At 50.2% G+C, this 14,002-nt stretch overlaps 3 protein-coding genes across 3 annotated transcripts; 2 read left to right on the top strand and 1 right to left on the bottom strand.

Annotated features, from left to right (window-relative positions):
* Positions 1-270: 270 nt before the first annotated feature.
* Positions 271-2,078, top strand: J4E87_010919 (uncharacterized protein; the record flags this gene model as incomplete). The annotated part of the gene is made up of 2 exons (XM_049382488.1): positions 271-532; positions 595-2,078. The coding sequence occupies 2 exons, from the start codon at positions 271-273 to the stop codon at positions 2,076-2,078; spliced, it is 1,746 nt and encodes a 581-aa protein (XP_049227808.1).
* Positions 2,079-3,627: 1,549 nt separating this feature from the next.
* Positions 3,628-6,153, top strand: J4E87_010920 (uncharacterized protein; the record flags this gene model as incomplete). The annotated part of the gene is made up of 3 exons (XM_049382489.1): positions 3,628-5,541; positions 5,591-5,690; positions 5,741-6,153. 3 exons carry the CDS (start codon positions 3,628-3,630, stop codon positions 6,151-6,153), a joined length of 2,427 nt encoding a protein of 808 aa, XP_049227809.1.
* A 1,631-nt stretch (positions 6,154-7,784) lies between these two features.
* Positions 7,785-9,608, bottom strand: J4E87_010921 (uncharacterized protein; the record flags this gene model as incomplete). The annotated part of the gene is made up of 3 exons (XM_049382490.1): positions 7,785-8,139; positions 8,189-9,014; positions 9,164-9,608. The coding sequence occupies 3 exons, from the start codon at positions 9,606-9,608 to the stop codon at positions 7,785-7,787; spliced, it is 1,626 nt and encodes a 541-aa protein (XP_049227810.1).
* Positions 9,609-14,002: the final 4,394 nt, after the last annotated feature.

Genomic DNA, 14,002 nt, shown 5'->3' on the forward strand with positions numbered 1-14,002 from the left:
CCTGTCCCAGTAGCGGGGCCCCTGGATCCACACGGCCTTGGGCGCCCGAGTCGCCTCTGGTTGGCTGGCTGCGACGACACGCGATATCTGGTCTACAGTCTCTTCGTCCAATGCTTGCTGAGACCGAGAGACAATGTCCAAGATACCCTTGGAGTAGCGCGTGTATCTAGCCTATCTATCTGCTCGCATCCACTTGCCTCGTGGCTGCACCCCGCCGGGAACAGCAGGCGCCACACGCCATAGTGGTCCTTCATCGCTCTTGCCTGCATCATGGCTGTAGACGCGTCTCAAGATGCCGCGTCGCTGCCATATCACGAGCCGGGCATCGTTGTCATTCTCGTGCTCACGTCGTTCCTCCTCCTCCTTAACGTCGTCAATGCTGCTCTCGACAGGGTGCTGTACTGCGGTCTGCTGGGCCAGGTTTTGGTTGGCATTGCATGGGGCACGCCATGTGCGAAGTGGCTATCCGAGAGCTTAGAAGAGACGGTCGTGCAACTAGGCTATCTGGGATTGATACTGCTTGTCTATGAAGGTCCACATGCGCTGCATCACCCAACCCTACCCATATCTGTGGCATTGACTAACGCTCACCAGGCGGGCTCTATACTTCGTTCCAATCTCTCAAGGCGAATCTGCTTCTATCTTCTGGCGTCGCACTCACGGGAATTCTGGTCCCTATCGGGCTTTCGTACACTCTGCAAGGCTTACTGGATGCTAGCCCAGTACAAGCTTTCGCCGCTGGCGCTGCCCTATGCTCCACCAGCCTGGGCACAGCCTTCACGGTTCTCGGGTCGAGTGGCTTGGCTACCACCCGCCTAGGCGTTGTTCTCACAAGCGCCGCTATGATGGACGACGTCGTGGGACTAGTCATGGTGCAAGTCATCTCCAACTTAGGTGGCGACAACTTCAGCTGGGTAACGGTTGTTCGCCCAGTCCTTGTGTCGATTGCTTTTGCGGTTATCGCACCTCTGGTTTGTCTCTTCGTCGCCAAGCCTTTGACCACGTGGCTCAATGCGTACCGCGAAGCTCACCCAGGCGCACATCTGAGTGCCTTGCTACAACGAACACAAACAGCCTTCGGGATCCACACGCTGGTTCTCATTGCTCTTGTCGTGGGAGCTACATATGCGGGCACATCGAATCTGTTCGCTGCATATATCGCGGGAGCTAGCATTAGTTGGTGGGACTCTGACGTGCCCCATCCTACAAGCACTCCAGCTACAAATGCAGTAGATAAGAAAAGACAGGCAACTGTCGGTCCAATGCTTGGGAGCTCAGAAGGCTCGTCTCCTGATGCGTCAAAGACCACAGCAGACCAAAATCGAGGAGCGATTCCGTCTCGACCCACCAACATGAAGAGTGAAGAGCATATGGTTGCGACCGGTGGTGCAGCCATCTACGAGCAGTACTACCATCCCGCAGTGTCGAAGATCCTACAGCCGTTCTTCTTCGCATCAATCGGCTTCTCGATACCCATCACACGAATGTTCAGAGGCGCGATAGTTTGGCGAGGCATCGTCTACGCTGTTCTCATGACCTTCGCAAAGCTTGTGTGTGGTCTCTGGCTCGTCCGGGTTTCCATATTTCCATGCAAGAAAGCACCCGGCAGGTTTTTGTCCAAGGTGCGCCTGCCTTCGGTGCCTCACCTGTGGGGAAAGAGCGGCGGCGCACCTCCCGCGCAAGAAGCAGTCACTTCAACGCAGGCAAGAGCTACCCCATCGCGAACCCGCCCGACAACTTCACCAAGTAGTACCGAAAGCGAGGCCCGATCTTCGCCCAATCCACCAAAGCCCTTTTCGCTGCACCCGCCACTGATCCTCGCCTTTGCAATGTGCGCTCGTGGAGAGATTGGCTTCCTAATTTCCGGTGTCGCCGAGTCGCAGGGCGTCTTTGGAGAGACTTCAGGCGAGCCAACCGACATATTTCTTGTCGTGACTTGGGCCATCGTTCTGTGCACTATCCTGGGTCCTCTGGCTGTTGGACTATCCGTTCGCAGGGTAAAAGCACTCCAAGCGCGCAAGAACAAGGAACAGGAGGGCGCGGGCAGGGACGTTTTGGGCGTTTGGGGTGTAGAATAGAGTAATCTCCGGAGTAAACCAAAGCTATCGAAATGCGGTCGCAACATGCCCGGGCAGGTTCAGTGCGCTCGACTTTTGCTGCAAACTGTTCACTTTGTGCACATGTGCCCCTGTTGTCATGACGTGCATCGCCGGGTGTCGCGACAGGGATAGCGGCTGTAATGGTGGGGTCGGAGGCGGGCATCATCCAACAGACGGTTGAAACATGCTGATTTGTACTCGGTGTATCGAGCGCCGTGGGACGTGAAACAATAGGACATGATATATAGTGGTTGCCGTCGCGATACCTTCCCATATATACATGGCGACCATGTGCGCAGCTGCAATGGATGCATAGTGCGAACTGTAAAAATGTAGACGAACATCAATGACATTTGACACAACGTGAAATCCCGTAGTTTGGTAGAGAACCCTTCTTTTGCACAAGCAGGCAAGCAGCCACCGACGTCGCGAGCGGCACGGTTTCTAAATATGCACCGGTGGAGGCTGTGGAAGGTTTTGGCGGCCAGCCAGAAGGGTTTCAGACGTCAATTTGCCTTCTTCTGAAACGCTGAACAAGATGGTGTACTTGCAACCGCCGGGCGATCAAGCCGGACCCTCTGCCGTTGTCGCGCCTGTCTGCTGATGAAACGTCTGTAGTAGACTCATGCCGCTGGTGGTCATCCGCTTCGCGAGTGGCAACAGCCAATGAGTGCACATCGCGTTCCTTTCAGGCTCGACGTCCGAAGAGGAGTCGAGCGCACGTGAGAGAAAGTTCCGTGCCGGATGCTAGCGCGCCAGTGCCCAAAGCCAATGGTGCCAGGAGAAAGGGTTCCACTCCAGGCCCTACCACGACTGCGTGCACCAGACACGACTGCGCTCTCGCCCGCAGCCTGCCAGCTTCTCCTATTTACCCTGCTTGTGCAGTTCTCGAATGTGGCATCCTCGCTGAAGACGACTCGGCGCGACGCTTTGCGATTTGGATTGGCAGCAGCGCCCGCTCGCTTTCAGGATCAGGACTGGTATCCCGCTCTGCTGCAGCCCGACCCTCGCATTGCTGCTTACTCGACGCGACCCCCATCTCCGGACGCTGCGTCCTCGACACCACCCCAGCGCCCTCTGTCTCAGTGAGAGTTGACCCAAACCTCGCTCAACATCGCCCCGCCACTTACTTGCTCACTCCATTGAGCACGGGTCCCCCGCTATTCACCACACTCACCCTCGACTGCCTGGCCGCACCAGAGGCAGTGAACGACTCACGAAGCTATTGTAGCTATTGTATAATTCGACTGTTGTTGCTACAACGATAGTCTGCCCATGTGAGTCCCCTGGCGCTCCTTCCTCAGCTGTCGTCTGGCTGCTCCAAACACCGCTTTTCAACCCCAAACGGCAGCAGCGTCACCTGCCCCGTTTCAATCAGACTGCCACTCGCGAGACCGGCCGCTGACCACATTGCTCCAGCATGTATCCCAATGGACATTTCGAGAACACCCGTGCAGCACCAAAACCACCCATCCAAGCACCGCAATCATCCACCAGGACCAACCTTTTCCCCGACACCAACCCCAACATGCCGGGCAACATGGTCGGCCGGAGTATGCAGTCGCCTGCTTTCAACAACGGCTCGCAAATGTCGCTTGTACGCACACAGTCCGAGAGAAGCGTCTCGACAACGGCCACAGTCAAAGAGGGCATGGTCAAGGTCAAGGATGCAAACGTGTTCAGAAGTATGATTTGGGCCGAGCGGTGGCTGGTACTGCGCGAATTCGAGCTGAACTTTTTCAAGAGCCCTAATGCCTCCAAAGCATCAACCACGATTCAACTGCGAGACATCCTCGGCGTGGAGCGATCAGACACGCAGCCTTTGTCCTTTGAAATCACCAAGGCTGCCAACACCAGCAAGGGCTCGTCCCCGCCCCGCGATGGCCCTACAAAGATCATTACATGCAAGGTCGAGACTGACGATGACGTCTACTCGTGGATCGACAGCATCTACCAGCGCTGTCCCAGCATGGGCGGTGTCAGCAACCCCACCAACTTCACCCACAGAGTGCACGTAGGCTTCGATCCTAACAGCGGAGCGTTCGTCGGTCTGCCGGTAGAATGGGAGAAGCTTCTCACTGCATCCGCTCTGACTAAGGACGACTATGCAAAGAACCCCAAGGCTGTTTTGGAAGTTTTGGAGTTCTACACCGAAAAGCTTGTCAAGCGCTCCGAGGACCCTCAGCAATACCCGAGTCTCACTCCGACCCCGCCAACAAATGCTGGAATGGAGAAACAGCTTGGATACGGTGGCAGCGGCAATTCTGTTGCGCCTCCGCGCCCTGCACCGCCTGGCAATTATCAGCGAAAAGACAGCTACAGTCAAGGCTATGGCGGTCAACAAAACTCGGCTTCGCAGCAACAAAACCGCTACGAACAAGATCGCTACGAACAAGATCGCTACGAACAAGATCGCTACGAACAGGACAGGAGGAGGCAAGAGGACCAGGTCAGGGCACAGCGCGAACGCGAACTCCAGCGGCAGAGGCAGGAGTACGAGCACCAACAAAGGCTGCAGGCTGAAGCTGAAGCTGATTGGGAGAACGATATTCCAAAGAAGGTTACTCCTGCGGCGAAACAAGAAATTGGCGGAGGCGGCTACTCGCGAGATCAGAGCCCGTCAGGCCAGAGGTACAACCCCAGCCGCCCTGCGCCATCCACTCCCGGTGCAAGAGGCCCACAGCAGCAGCCCCCGCGGCAGCCAGTCGCACAGCGTCCAGCACCTTCTGCACCTCAGCAACAGAATGGTGGCTACAGCACATCTCCTTCCAAAGCGCAGTCAACTCAGCAACGACCACCCATGGCCTCGAAGAATTCGAGTGGCCAGGTTCCCAGGGTTGCTAATGGTCAAAACCAACAGCAAAAGCAATACCAGCCAGGTGCTGCACCCAAGCCGTTGAACGTTGCTAAGCCTCAGAATGCTCCTGTCAGTGATGCAGTGAAGAAGGCCGAGCAGGCCCTTACTGCTAAGCCCAAGGAGGAGCCAGCACGGAAGGATGTGCGCATGTCCAGCATGTCCGAAGGCGAGGTCATGGCGAAGCTCCGGGAGGTCGTATCCAAAGAACGGCCACTGGACTCGTACAACAAGCAAAAGAAGATTGGTCAAGGTGCTAGTGGTTCCGTGTATGTTGCTCGCATCCGTGAAGGTGCCACTTCGCCCATGGCCCGAAGGGTTATGCAAGAAAATGGCCCACGTGCACAGGTCGCTATCAAGCAAATGGATCTCCGCAACCAGCCACGCAAAGAACTTATCGTAAACGAGATTATCGTCATGAAGGACAGCAAACACCCCAACATCGTCAACTTCTTGGACGCGTTCTTGCAAGAGGAGCAGTCCGAGCTCTGGGTCGTCATGGAGTTCATGGAGGGAGGTGCTTTGACCGACATCATTGACAACAACCCTTCCATTAGCGAAGACCAGATCGCGACGATTTGCTTCGAGGTAAGCTATGTAGCATGGACTTTCGGGAATCTACACTGACAATCATCAGACCTGCAAGGGACTTGAGTACCTTCATAACTTGAACATCATCCACCGAGACATCAAGAGTGACAATGTCTTGCTCGATGGCCGTGGCAATGTCAAGATCAGTATGTACCCGCCACGTAACCTCCATCGACAGCTTGCTAACCTTTAACAGCCGACTTTGGTTTCAGTGCGAAGCTCACCGAGCAGCGCAGCAAGCGTGCGACTATGGTTGGAACTCCATACTGGATGGCCCCTGAAGTCGTCAAGCAAAAAGAGTATGGCAACAAGGTCGATATCTGGTCTTTGGGTATCATGGCCATTGAGATGATCGAGTCTGAACCACCGTACCTGAATGAGGAACCGCTCAAGGCTTTGTATCTCATTGCCACCAATGGCACTCCTCGTCTCAAGAAGCCAGACAAGCTCTCGAAGGAGCTCAAGGCTTTCTTGTCGGTCTGCCTTTGCGTCGACGTAAAGTCCCGAGCAAGTGCCGGAGAGCTGATCAGCCACGACTTCCTCAAGAGCGGATGCAGCCTAGCGAGCCTATCTCAGTTGCTTAACTTCAGGAAGAACGGCGGCCACTAAACCCCTACTGGGCACACCACTACAGCATGAAGAGTTCTTCCGGTTAGAGCCACAAGAGTAATGGCGAGCTGTTTCATGCTTCTGGACTTCGATACCCTTTTCATGTACATTTTCCCAGCTATACCCAAACTTCTCGGCTTCCGTCCTTACCGAACGATCGACGACATACCACGAAACCTAGGAAGGCGTCATTCGCTTGGGCAATATCAGTCTGGTCATCTGTACCCTCTGGTCGCTACGGAATTTGCCTCTATACATCCCATGTAACTACCCCATCCGCTATTCGCCTTCTCGTCCGTCTTTCAGAGCGCCAAATCAAGCACCCTACGAGTGATACATCTGCCTCCAAAGTCTACAAACGGTGCTCAAAGATTATGGAACCTGGAGGAGTGAGGGCCATTGCTCAACTACAGTACCAAGTCCTTCCCTTCGGGCCCGATATGCGTGCGCGCCAGGTAACTTGTCATGTTTGTCTTTTTCAATGTTCCACAGCGTAGCGATATCACACGGTCTGGCAATCTTAAGCATCCAGGCGCAATATCTAGGGCTCTTCGTAATTAAATCCTTTGGGAGTACATGTGGATACCGATAGATTCAATGGCAATGTCATAAAACTTCAATGCGAGCTATTCCTCTTTTGTGCTTGACTGGCCACCAATGTTGCAACATGGCTGACCATTCGTCACGTGCCATGAGCACTACACCTGATCCCACCTCATCAACGTCTCCACCTAATGTCCCTTAGTAGCGAAATTGAATTGCTCTTGCAGGTTACAGCAGACTCTAGTAGATCTAACAACTGGTAATGCATATCCAGGGTGGCTCTCTATATCTGCACCAGTCAGGACAAGATAAGCAGCATTGTGTTTTGGGACTACAACTGCGTTCGGACGCGACTATCTTCTTCTGACATGAATGTGTTGCTGCATCCGCGCAGCTAAAACTCATGGTATCGGTTTGGTCGAAGGATGCGATGGTGAATATGGGTCTGCAATAGTGGAGCCCCACGGTCGTACGTAGGGCATTGTTGTTACCTAATTACTATAAGGAGAGCTGCCTCGCTAGGTAATTATTAGGTGCTAATAAGCTATAAAGCTTAGCCTAAGCTTCTCTAGGCTTAAGATATATTACACACTCTTATTTTACAACCTTTTTAATACTAGTAGAGGGCTATACTAGACTTAGGCTCCTATTTAATAATACCTACTTACTTATATATTCATCTTAATACAACAGTGGAGCATTGGTGACAGAGACGGGGCGCGGAGGAAAAGGGATTTGTGCTCTTCTTTCTATGGAGCCAGAGCGCTGTGTGGGCAATCGGGGAAGAGAAACTGCAAGGTGCAGGAAAGAGAAGAGACTTCTTCTGCGAATACTGATTGAATTGAGATCTAGACGCTGTAGGGTGACTCGACGTTGAGTGATCGATGATGGTATGCTTGCAGAAATGCCAGAGATGTGCCGAAATGACAGGAGGATGATGACTCGCTAAGATGCATCCGATTAGAATATATGACGTAAGAAATCAGAAAGAGATGAGATCTTGACAGCGATTTCTAAAATGGAAGAAACGGTAGCTTTAGAGACTTGGGAAAGTGCGACGAACTGGTTGCGGCAGGTTTGGCAGCTGGTCAACCCAAGCACAGCAGATGCGGGCTCAATGCTATGGTGCTAGACTTGGGACTAAGCATTTCGTCCCACCAGCCGTCGTCGCGCTGGCATGACGTGTCCTGGTTTGCAAGCCAGGTGCGCATACCACTGATACGTCTGAGCACGGGTGGGAGTGTGTTCTTGTCGCCTTCTCGTATCGGTACGACGCGCTGGTATAGGCGGTCGCGCTTGTCTGAGTTTGCAGTGACTGCAGCGATAAAGAAGGGCCAGACGGGGTAGATGGCGGTGTATAGTGGACCTTTCACTGGTAGCGAAAGGAGGAGAGTATGGAGTGCGTCGGAGAGCTCGAGGATGGAGGAGTGGAATCTTGTGAACCTGGAGACATGTCAAAATGTGAAAGCTTTAGACTATATAAGATGCTTACCCGTAGACGCGACAGCGCAGGTAGATGAGCGCGGCGAGGCGAAAGGCTTCTGCTGTGGCGAGTAGGATTTCTTTCTCTGGCCCATCTGGCTCTGAACTCCACTGCTTTAGATCTTGAAGCTGTTTCTCTTGTGCTTGGGCGTACATAAGTTTGTTTAGTCTGTATGGGCCCGTCGGAAGTGATGTTATGGATGAAATGAGGAAGAGCAACTGAGGTGAGACTCCCAGAGTAGTCGAAGCCCTGGAAGATTCGCTTGGCGATATACTATCCAACCAATTCGTGGTCTCGAACGCATGCTGCCGAGTGTTGCTTAACTGGTGAGAAGTTCGTGCGGTACGTGCCAAGATGAGCTGAGCGTGCAAGAACATGACGGTGTCAGAGTTGTGGGTGATTGCTTCCGGGGGAAACGCATCGAGCACATTAGCGTGACATGACCAGCACATTAGGGAGTCGTCTTGATTGATCAGGCCGTGGTGCATCAGTAGCATGCTAGTAGCCAGGGCACCGTTATAGTGATGACCATCGCTGATTTGTGATGCTAGAGCTTGAAGTGCTTGCGTCGAGTAATACAGTTCCGCTTGGTGATAGGTATCCTTGTCTTTCGGCATCTGTTCGCAGAGGTATGATGCTGAGAGACTGAGGATAGCGTAGCGTGTGCTTAAGCAAGTATCCGCAACCTGTAATAACGACGTGTACACATTCGTCTGCGATGCAACGGTGCGACCCGGGCAGATGCCCCTGACATAGAAGTCGATGAGGAAGTTTTCCATATCTGCGGCAGCGGGGACCGTGCTGAGTGGGAAATACTTGATGAGACTTGCGGGTCCTGTCTCCTGTGAAGATATGCTGTCACGAGAACGGACAGATCGCGTCGGACTACGTGAGCATATCTGTAAAGCTTCTACAGTTAGCATTGGTGAATCGACTGCTCAGATTAGCAAGCTACGTTTGATACTTTCACGGTGAAATGCATACCTTTAGCGCCGATAAGATCCGACAACTCGGACAGAAAGTCTTGACAAGCGTCCGCCTTTGATCTCTGAATGTATCGGATGCGCTGAATCACCAGCGCTACTGCGTTCGCGTCTTTCACCAAAGTAACGTATGGCTGTCGTTGCTGAAGTGCTGCTTTGAACTTTTCGAACTGGTTGCTATTGAGCTCGCCCAACCGCCAATATAATTGACCCAGGACTTCGAGAAGCACAACGCCGGGGCCTTCACTAATCATCCACTGTCGGATGACAAGCAAATTCCGCCTGCTGTTCCTTTGGTTTCCCTCGGTTGGTAGGTCGACTACCCGCCCAAGGAGTCGGTCGATATGTGTGCAGTCTAGACTTCCGAAGTCCGCGGTTATTGAAAGATGTTGGAGAGCGTCGTTGGCGGCCTCGAGAGCTTTGGCGAGCCGTCTGTCTGCGTCCATAGTGATGCGCTGCACGGTCGATCGCGTCGGTAACAGTACGTAGTATGTGTTAAATATGTGTGCCGTGACTCTGGAAAGATAATTACAACCGTACCAGACGGGTGTTGCGGGCTGGGCTCCACCGAGGATTGGTATATCGCGTTTGGCCCAGAGAGAAAATATGTACTGAACAATGGGCCTACACTGAAGTAAATGGACAAGGGCAGGTGAAGCATAAACAAGAGACAGAAGCGCCAGAGGCACGGTACCTTGTCCAGCATCGCGTCTGAAACTCTGCAAGCATACGGTGCACGCAGGTGAGGCTCCGCCTTGCTCGCCATGATGAAAATGCACATCAAGAGGCTGACTTCATGCAGGCTGGGCTGCAGATGAGGCCGTGTAAGTCCCCGATTTAGGTCACCACAACGTTAGCTAGCGCGAATTTGGCGAGATGGAACGGATGTGGTCATGAAACAACATGTTGACTTCCAGTTTCCCAAACGCTGACAGGAGAAGGCGCGCCACCACCTGGGCGTAGTACCCGTAAGGCTGGAAGGATGGGGCTATTCAGCGCAGACGTGCGGCACAGCGCTTGGAGACGCATGGAGCACATGGCACGGCGCATGTCGACAAGGAATTGTTCGCGATAGCGAGAAGAACGTTTATGGACTTGAGTCGTCTCTCGCCGGGAACGGCTACGGTTGGCGAGTCTCGGTCATTGTTGTTGGCGAGGTACAGGAAGGGCGAGCTTGAAAGAAAGGGTGAAAGCCGGCGAGCCAGCCGAAAGAGGAAAGGTGCATACTTTAGCGACGACGGTGAGGATCACTCAGCCACATCCCCAGCTTGAGTTTCCCTTCAATCGGGATTTCACCCAAAGACCATGCCATCGGCGCGCCGCTTCTGCAACGTCGGTGCACACTGCTCTCCGCACCACCGACATCCTCCTCAGGGCCCGAGCGAGACAATCGCTCTCCGACTCAAAGTACATGCGCAGAGCCTCGGATGCCGAAGAACGGCCTGTCGGGGGCATCCGCTCCTCGAGGGTCTGAGCGGCAAGCATCGACCTCTCGTTCTTACGTAGCTGGCTTGATACCAACCCGTCTGTCCGCTTCCTGCCTTTACAACGATCGCGAACTTGTCGATCATTATGAGGCAGGCGTGATCCGCTCAAGGTTCATGGATACCTCTGCTAGCTCTCAAAACGACGACCGACATCGAAGTCCTTTCACCAGGTTGACCGCTAGATGCACTTGTCACAGGATCAAGTCTACACAGCCACGATTTAGTTACAGGCATTTCCAGCTGCGGCCCCAGGGATCTCAAGGTCCAGGCAACTCTTATACATCTAATAGGTATATCTGCGCAGGGGCCGAGTCAATTGTGAAACGCTAAACCGAAACCGTATAAGGAAAAGTGACTTCGATGAACAGTGCATTTGTTGAGAAAAGCATGGAATTTGACGGAAACTGATGATACGCAAAGTCCTACTACAGCGCCACAAGGGCTGCCACGGGACGTGACTGTCATTCCGTCTTCAGCTTCTCGACGCAAAGCCACATCCCCATAATGTACTAGGTATTTGGTCCGCTTCAAACGACATTTTCGGGTTGTTCGACACGCTGGTACGCCGTATTGTTCCACTCTTGTTCAGCAAGATGGTCTGTGCTGGCATTATCATGAGTAAGCTTTCCCATCGACATAACGCCCTTATCAGCAGGTATCCAGAGGTCTGAAAATACTCGACCAGGATGAAACACTGTCAGTGCAGCAACTGCAAGGACTATCATTGGCCCTTCGAAAACCATGAATGTGGCTTCGTGATCAATCAGAGCTCCGCCGAAACCGGTCCAAAGCTCAGCGACACGATATATGCAGCGCACATAGATGGGCACAGTTGCAACAAGGAGATTCCACTGGGAACAGATCGAGTTCCTTGTCGAACGAAGGTGGATGTACAATGGTGGCTGGGTGCATGACAAGCTGCTTGAGATCTTCGCATGCCGCACACGGAGAGGAAATTCGCCCCAAAGAGCCAGGAAAAGAGTCATGGTGATAACTTGGGACATCAGACCAGCAATCATGATATTGACTCCCGTTCGTGAGCTGTCCTTCTCTCCTGCAGTTGCGGCCATGCCACCACCAATAGTCCATAGGACAAGAGCGAGCATATCGCAGCCGACGAAGACGAACGGGTAAACATCGTGTTCTAACCTCGAATAATCGGCTCCGACGACTACGACGATGCGTCAGAACGAGAGATAGATGCTGGCGGTCAGGAGAGCAGGTGATGTGGTAAGCGCAATGCGGTTACTGGATTCCGTTAGACATAGACGCGATATACGGACGGGGTAGCCTATACAAGGAAGAAGTTCATGCTGAAAGAGTTCAGGTTGAGCATGACGCGGCCGATGTACCCCACTGCCTCTCCGAGGACGTCAGCGCACATGGTACCTAGGTACCCGTGCACGACCAGGTCTTGCTCCGGACGCCATACCACAGGTGTCCACCAAACAGTGCCAAGCAACAGAGCATGTAGATTACGTTTTCCCCCATGCTGGTCGATATTCGATGACTTGCCAGGACTCTGACCATTTGCCAACTGAAGACATGTCTTCAAGGTTGTGCTCGAACACGAATTAGCCCTCAACGACACTGTGATCTCACTCCATCCGTTCGGTGCACCGTATTAGCGTCCGCTGATCTCGCAAGTGGTTTGCGCATCACTGCTGTGAGCTTTGGCGTGTGCCTGCGGCTGATATATAGCGACCGTAGTTCAAGCGAACAGCATTGGCGCAGGCGCAGCGGGAGGCTGCCGTTTAGAAGCCTTCGAACATGCGGAAATAACCTGATTGGTCAAACGTCAGGATTTTCCCATCGGCTTGACTGGTTGAACTGAATTATCAGAATAGCAACGAAACAAAAGGGTGCAGGCTGAAGCGAAGAGATCTACAACGGCGAACGCCATTGTTGGAGGAGCTGGCCAATTACGCACAGGCCAACCTCCCCACTTCGCCTTGTCTCCGTCCTCAACCTCAGGCCTCCCAGGCGCAGCGATCCTAAAAGAATAGAGTGCGCCTTTAACTTAGACTGCAGTCTAGTTCTAAGTTAGGCTTAGTCTTTAAGATTATACTTTAGTATATAGTATAATTATAATAGCTTTAATATTATTTACTAAAGTACTATTTAGTATATTACTATAGTACTATAAGTATATATAAAGGCTTTTAATAATTTAGAGAGATACTATTAGTTAAAAAAAATACTAGTAACTTTAAAAATAGTATTTTTTAGTTTTAAGTAAATATAATAAGTTAAAGATTTTTAAGTATAATAGTATATAAAGCTACTAGCGTACTAGTAATATTCTTCTTTTCTTTATATAATACTATAATAGCTATAACTTTTAAAATACTAGCTCTAATAACTTTATTAGATATTAACTCTAATATAATTATATCTAAGCTAGCACTTTTAGAGCTAAAAGCTAATAATACTAAACTTAAAATAATAATAGTTATAAATACTACTATAGAGACTTTAATAGAGAAAAGACTTTAGTAGTATAACTATAGAATTTAGTACTAAAAAAGTGTTTATAGTATATAAAGAACGCTCTAGTTATTATATAATAAATACTAATAGCTAAAGTTTAAAAGCTAGATTAAAAAATAGAAAGAAATACTAAGATTATAGTAATTATAACGCTATATAATAAAATTTATATATTATTAGTATTTTTATCTTTATAAGAACGTAAGTATCTTACTACTCTTCTATTCTAGTAGATAGAGATTTTATTAGCTTTACGTAAGCTATATAGTATTAAATAAAATTAGTAAATTATTATTAAAGATAAATTACGTAATATAAGTTAGGTAGTATAGCTAGAAGTAGTAAGGTAGTAATTAACTAAACTAGCCTCTAGTAAAATTAATAAGGTATATTAAAATATTCTTAAAGACTTTATATAGTTACGTAGTAATTCTTTAAATAATAGCTATTACTTCTATATTAGTGCTATTAACGTAGATAGAAGTTAAAAGTAGTCTTTATAATCTTTATAAGCCTACTTCTTATATAAGAATTAGAATAAGCTAGCTCTTCTATTAGATTAATACGCTAGTTATAGCTTCTATAAAATCTTCTTACTTCTTAAATCTTATTCTATCTCTTTACTTTACTATTCTAATATTTCTATAGTACTTACTAATTTTAAAAAATTACTACGCTAGCTACTAGACTTATAGAATAGATTATTATATTATCGCTATTACGTACGCTATACTCTAGATCTAGAGACGTAATAAATAGCTATTAGTATATACTACTCTAAACTATATAATATTATATAAAAATATATTTCTAAGTATTATCTACTTTAAAAGCCTACACTCTACTTATAGAAAAGCCTAGAA

The sequence above is a fragment of the Alternaria ethzedia genome, assembly GCF_023757985.1.
Source record: "Alternaria ethzedia strain BMP 0044 chromosome Unknown scaffold_59, whole genome shotgun sequence".
Lineage (NCBI taxonomy): Eukaryota > Fungi > Ascomycota > Dothideomycetes > Pleosporales > Pleosporaceae > Alternaria > Alternaria ethzedia.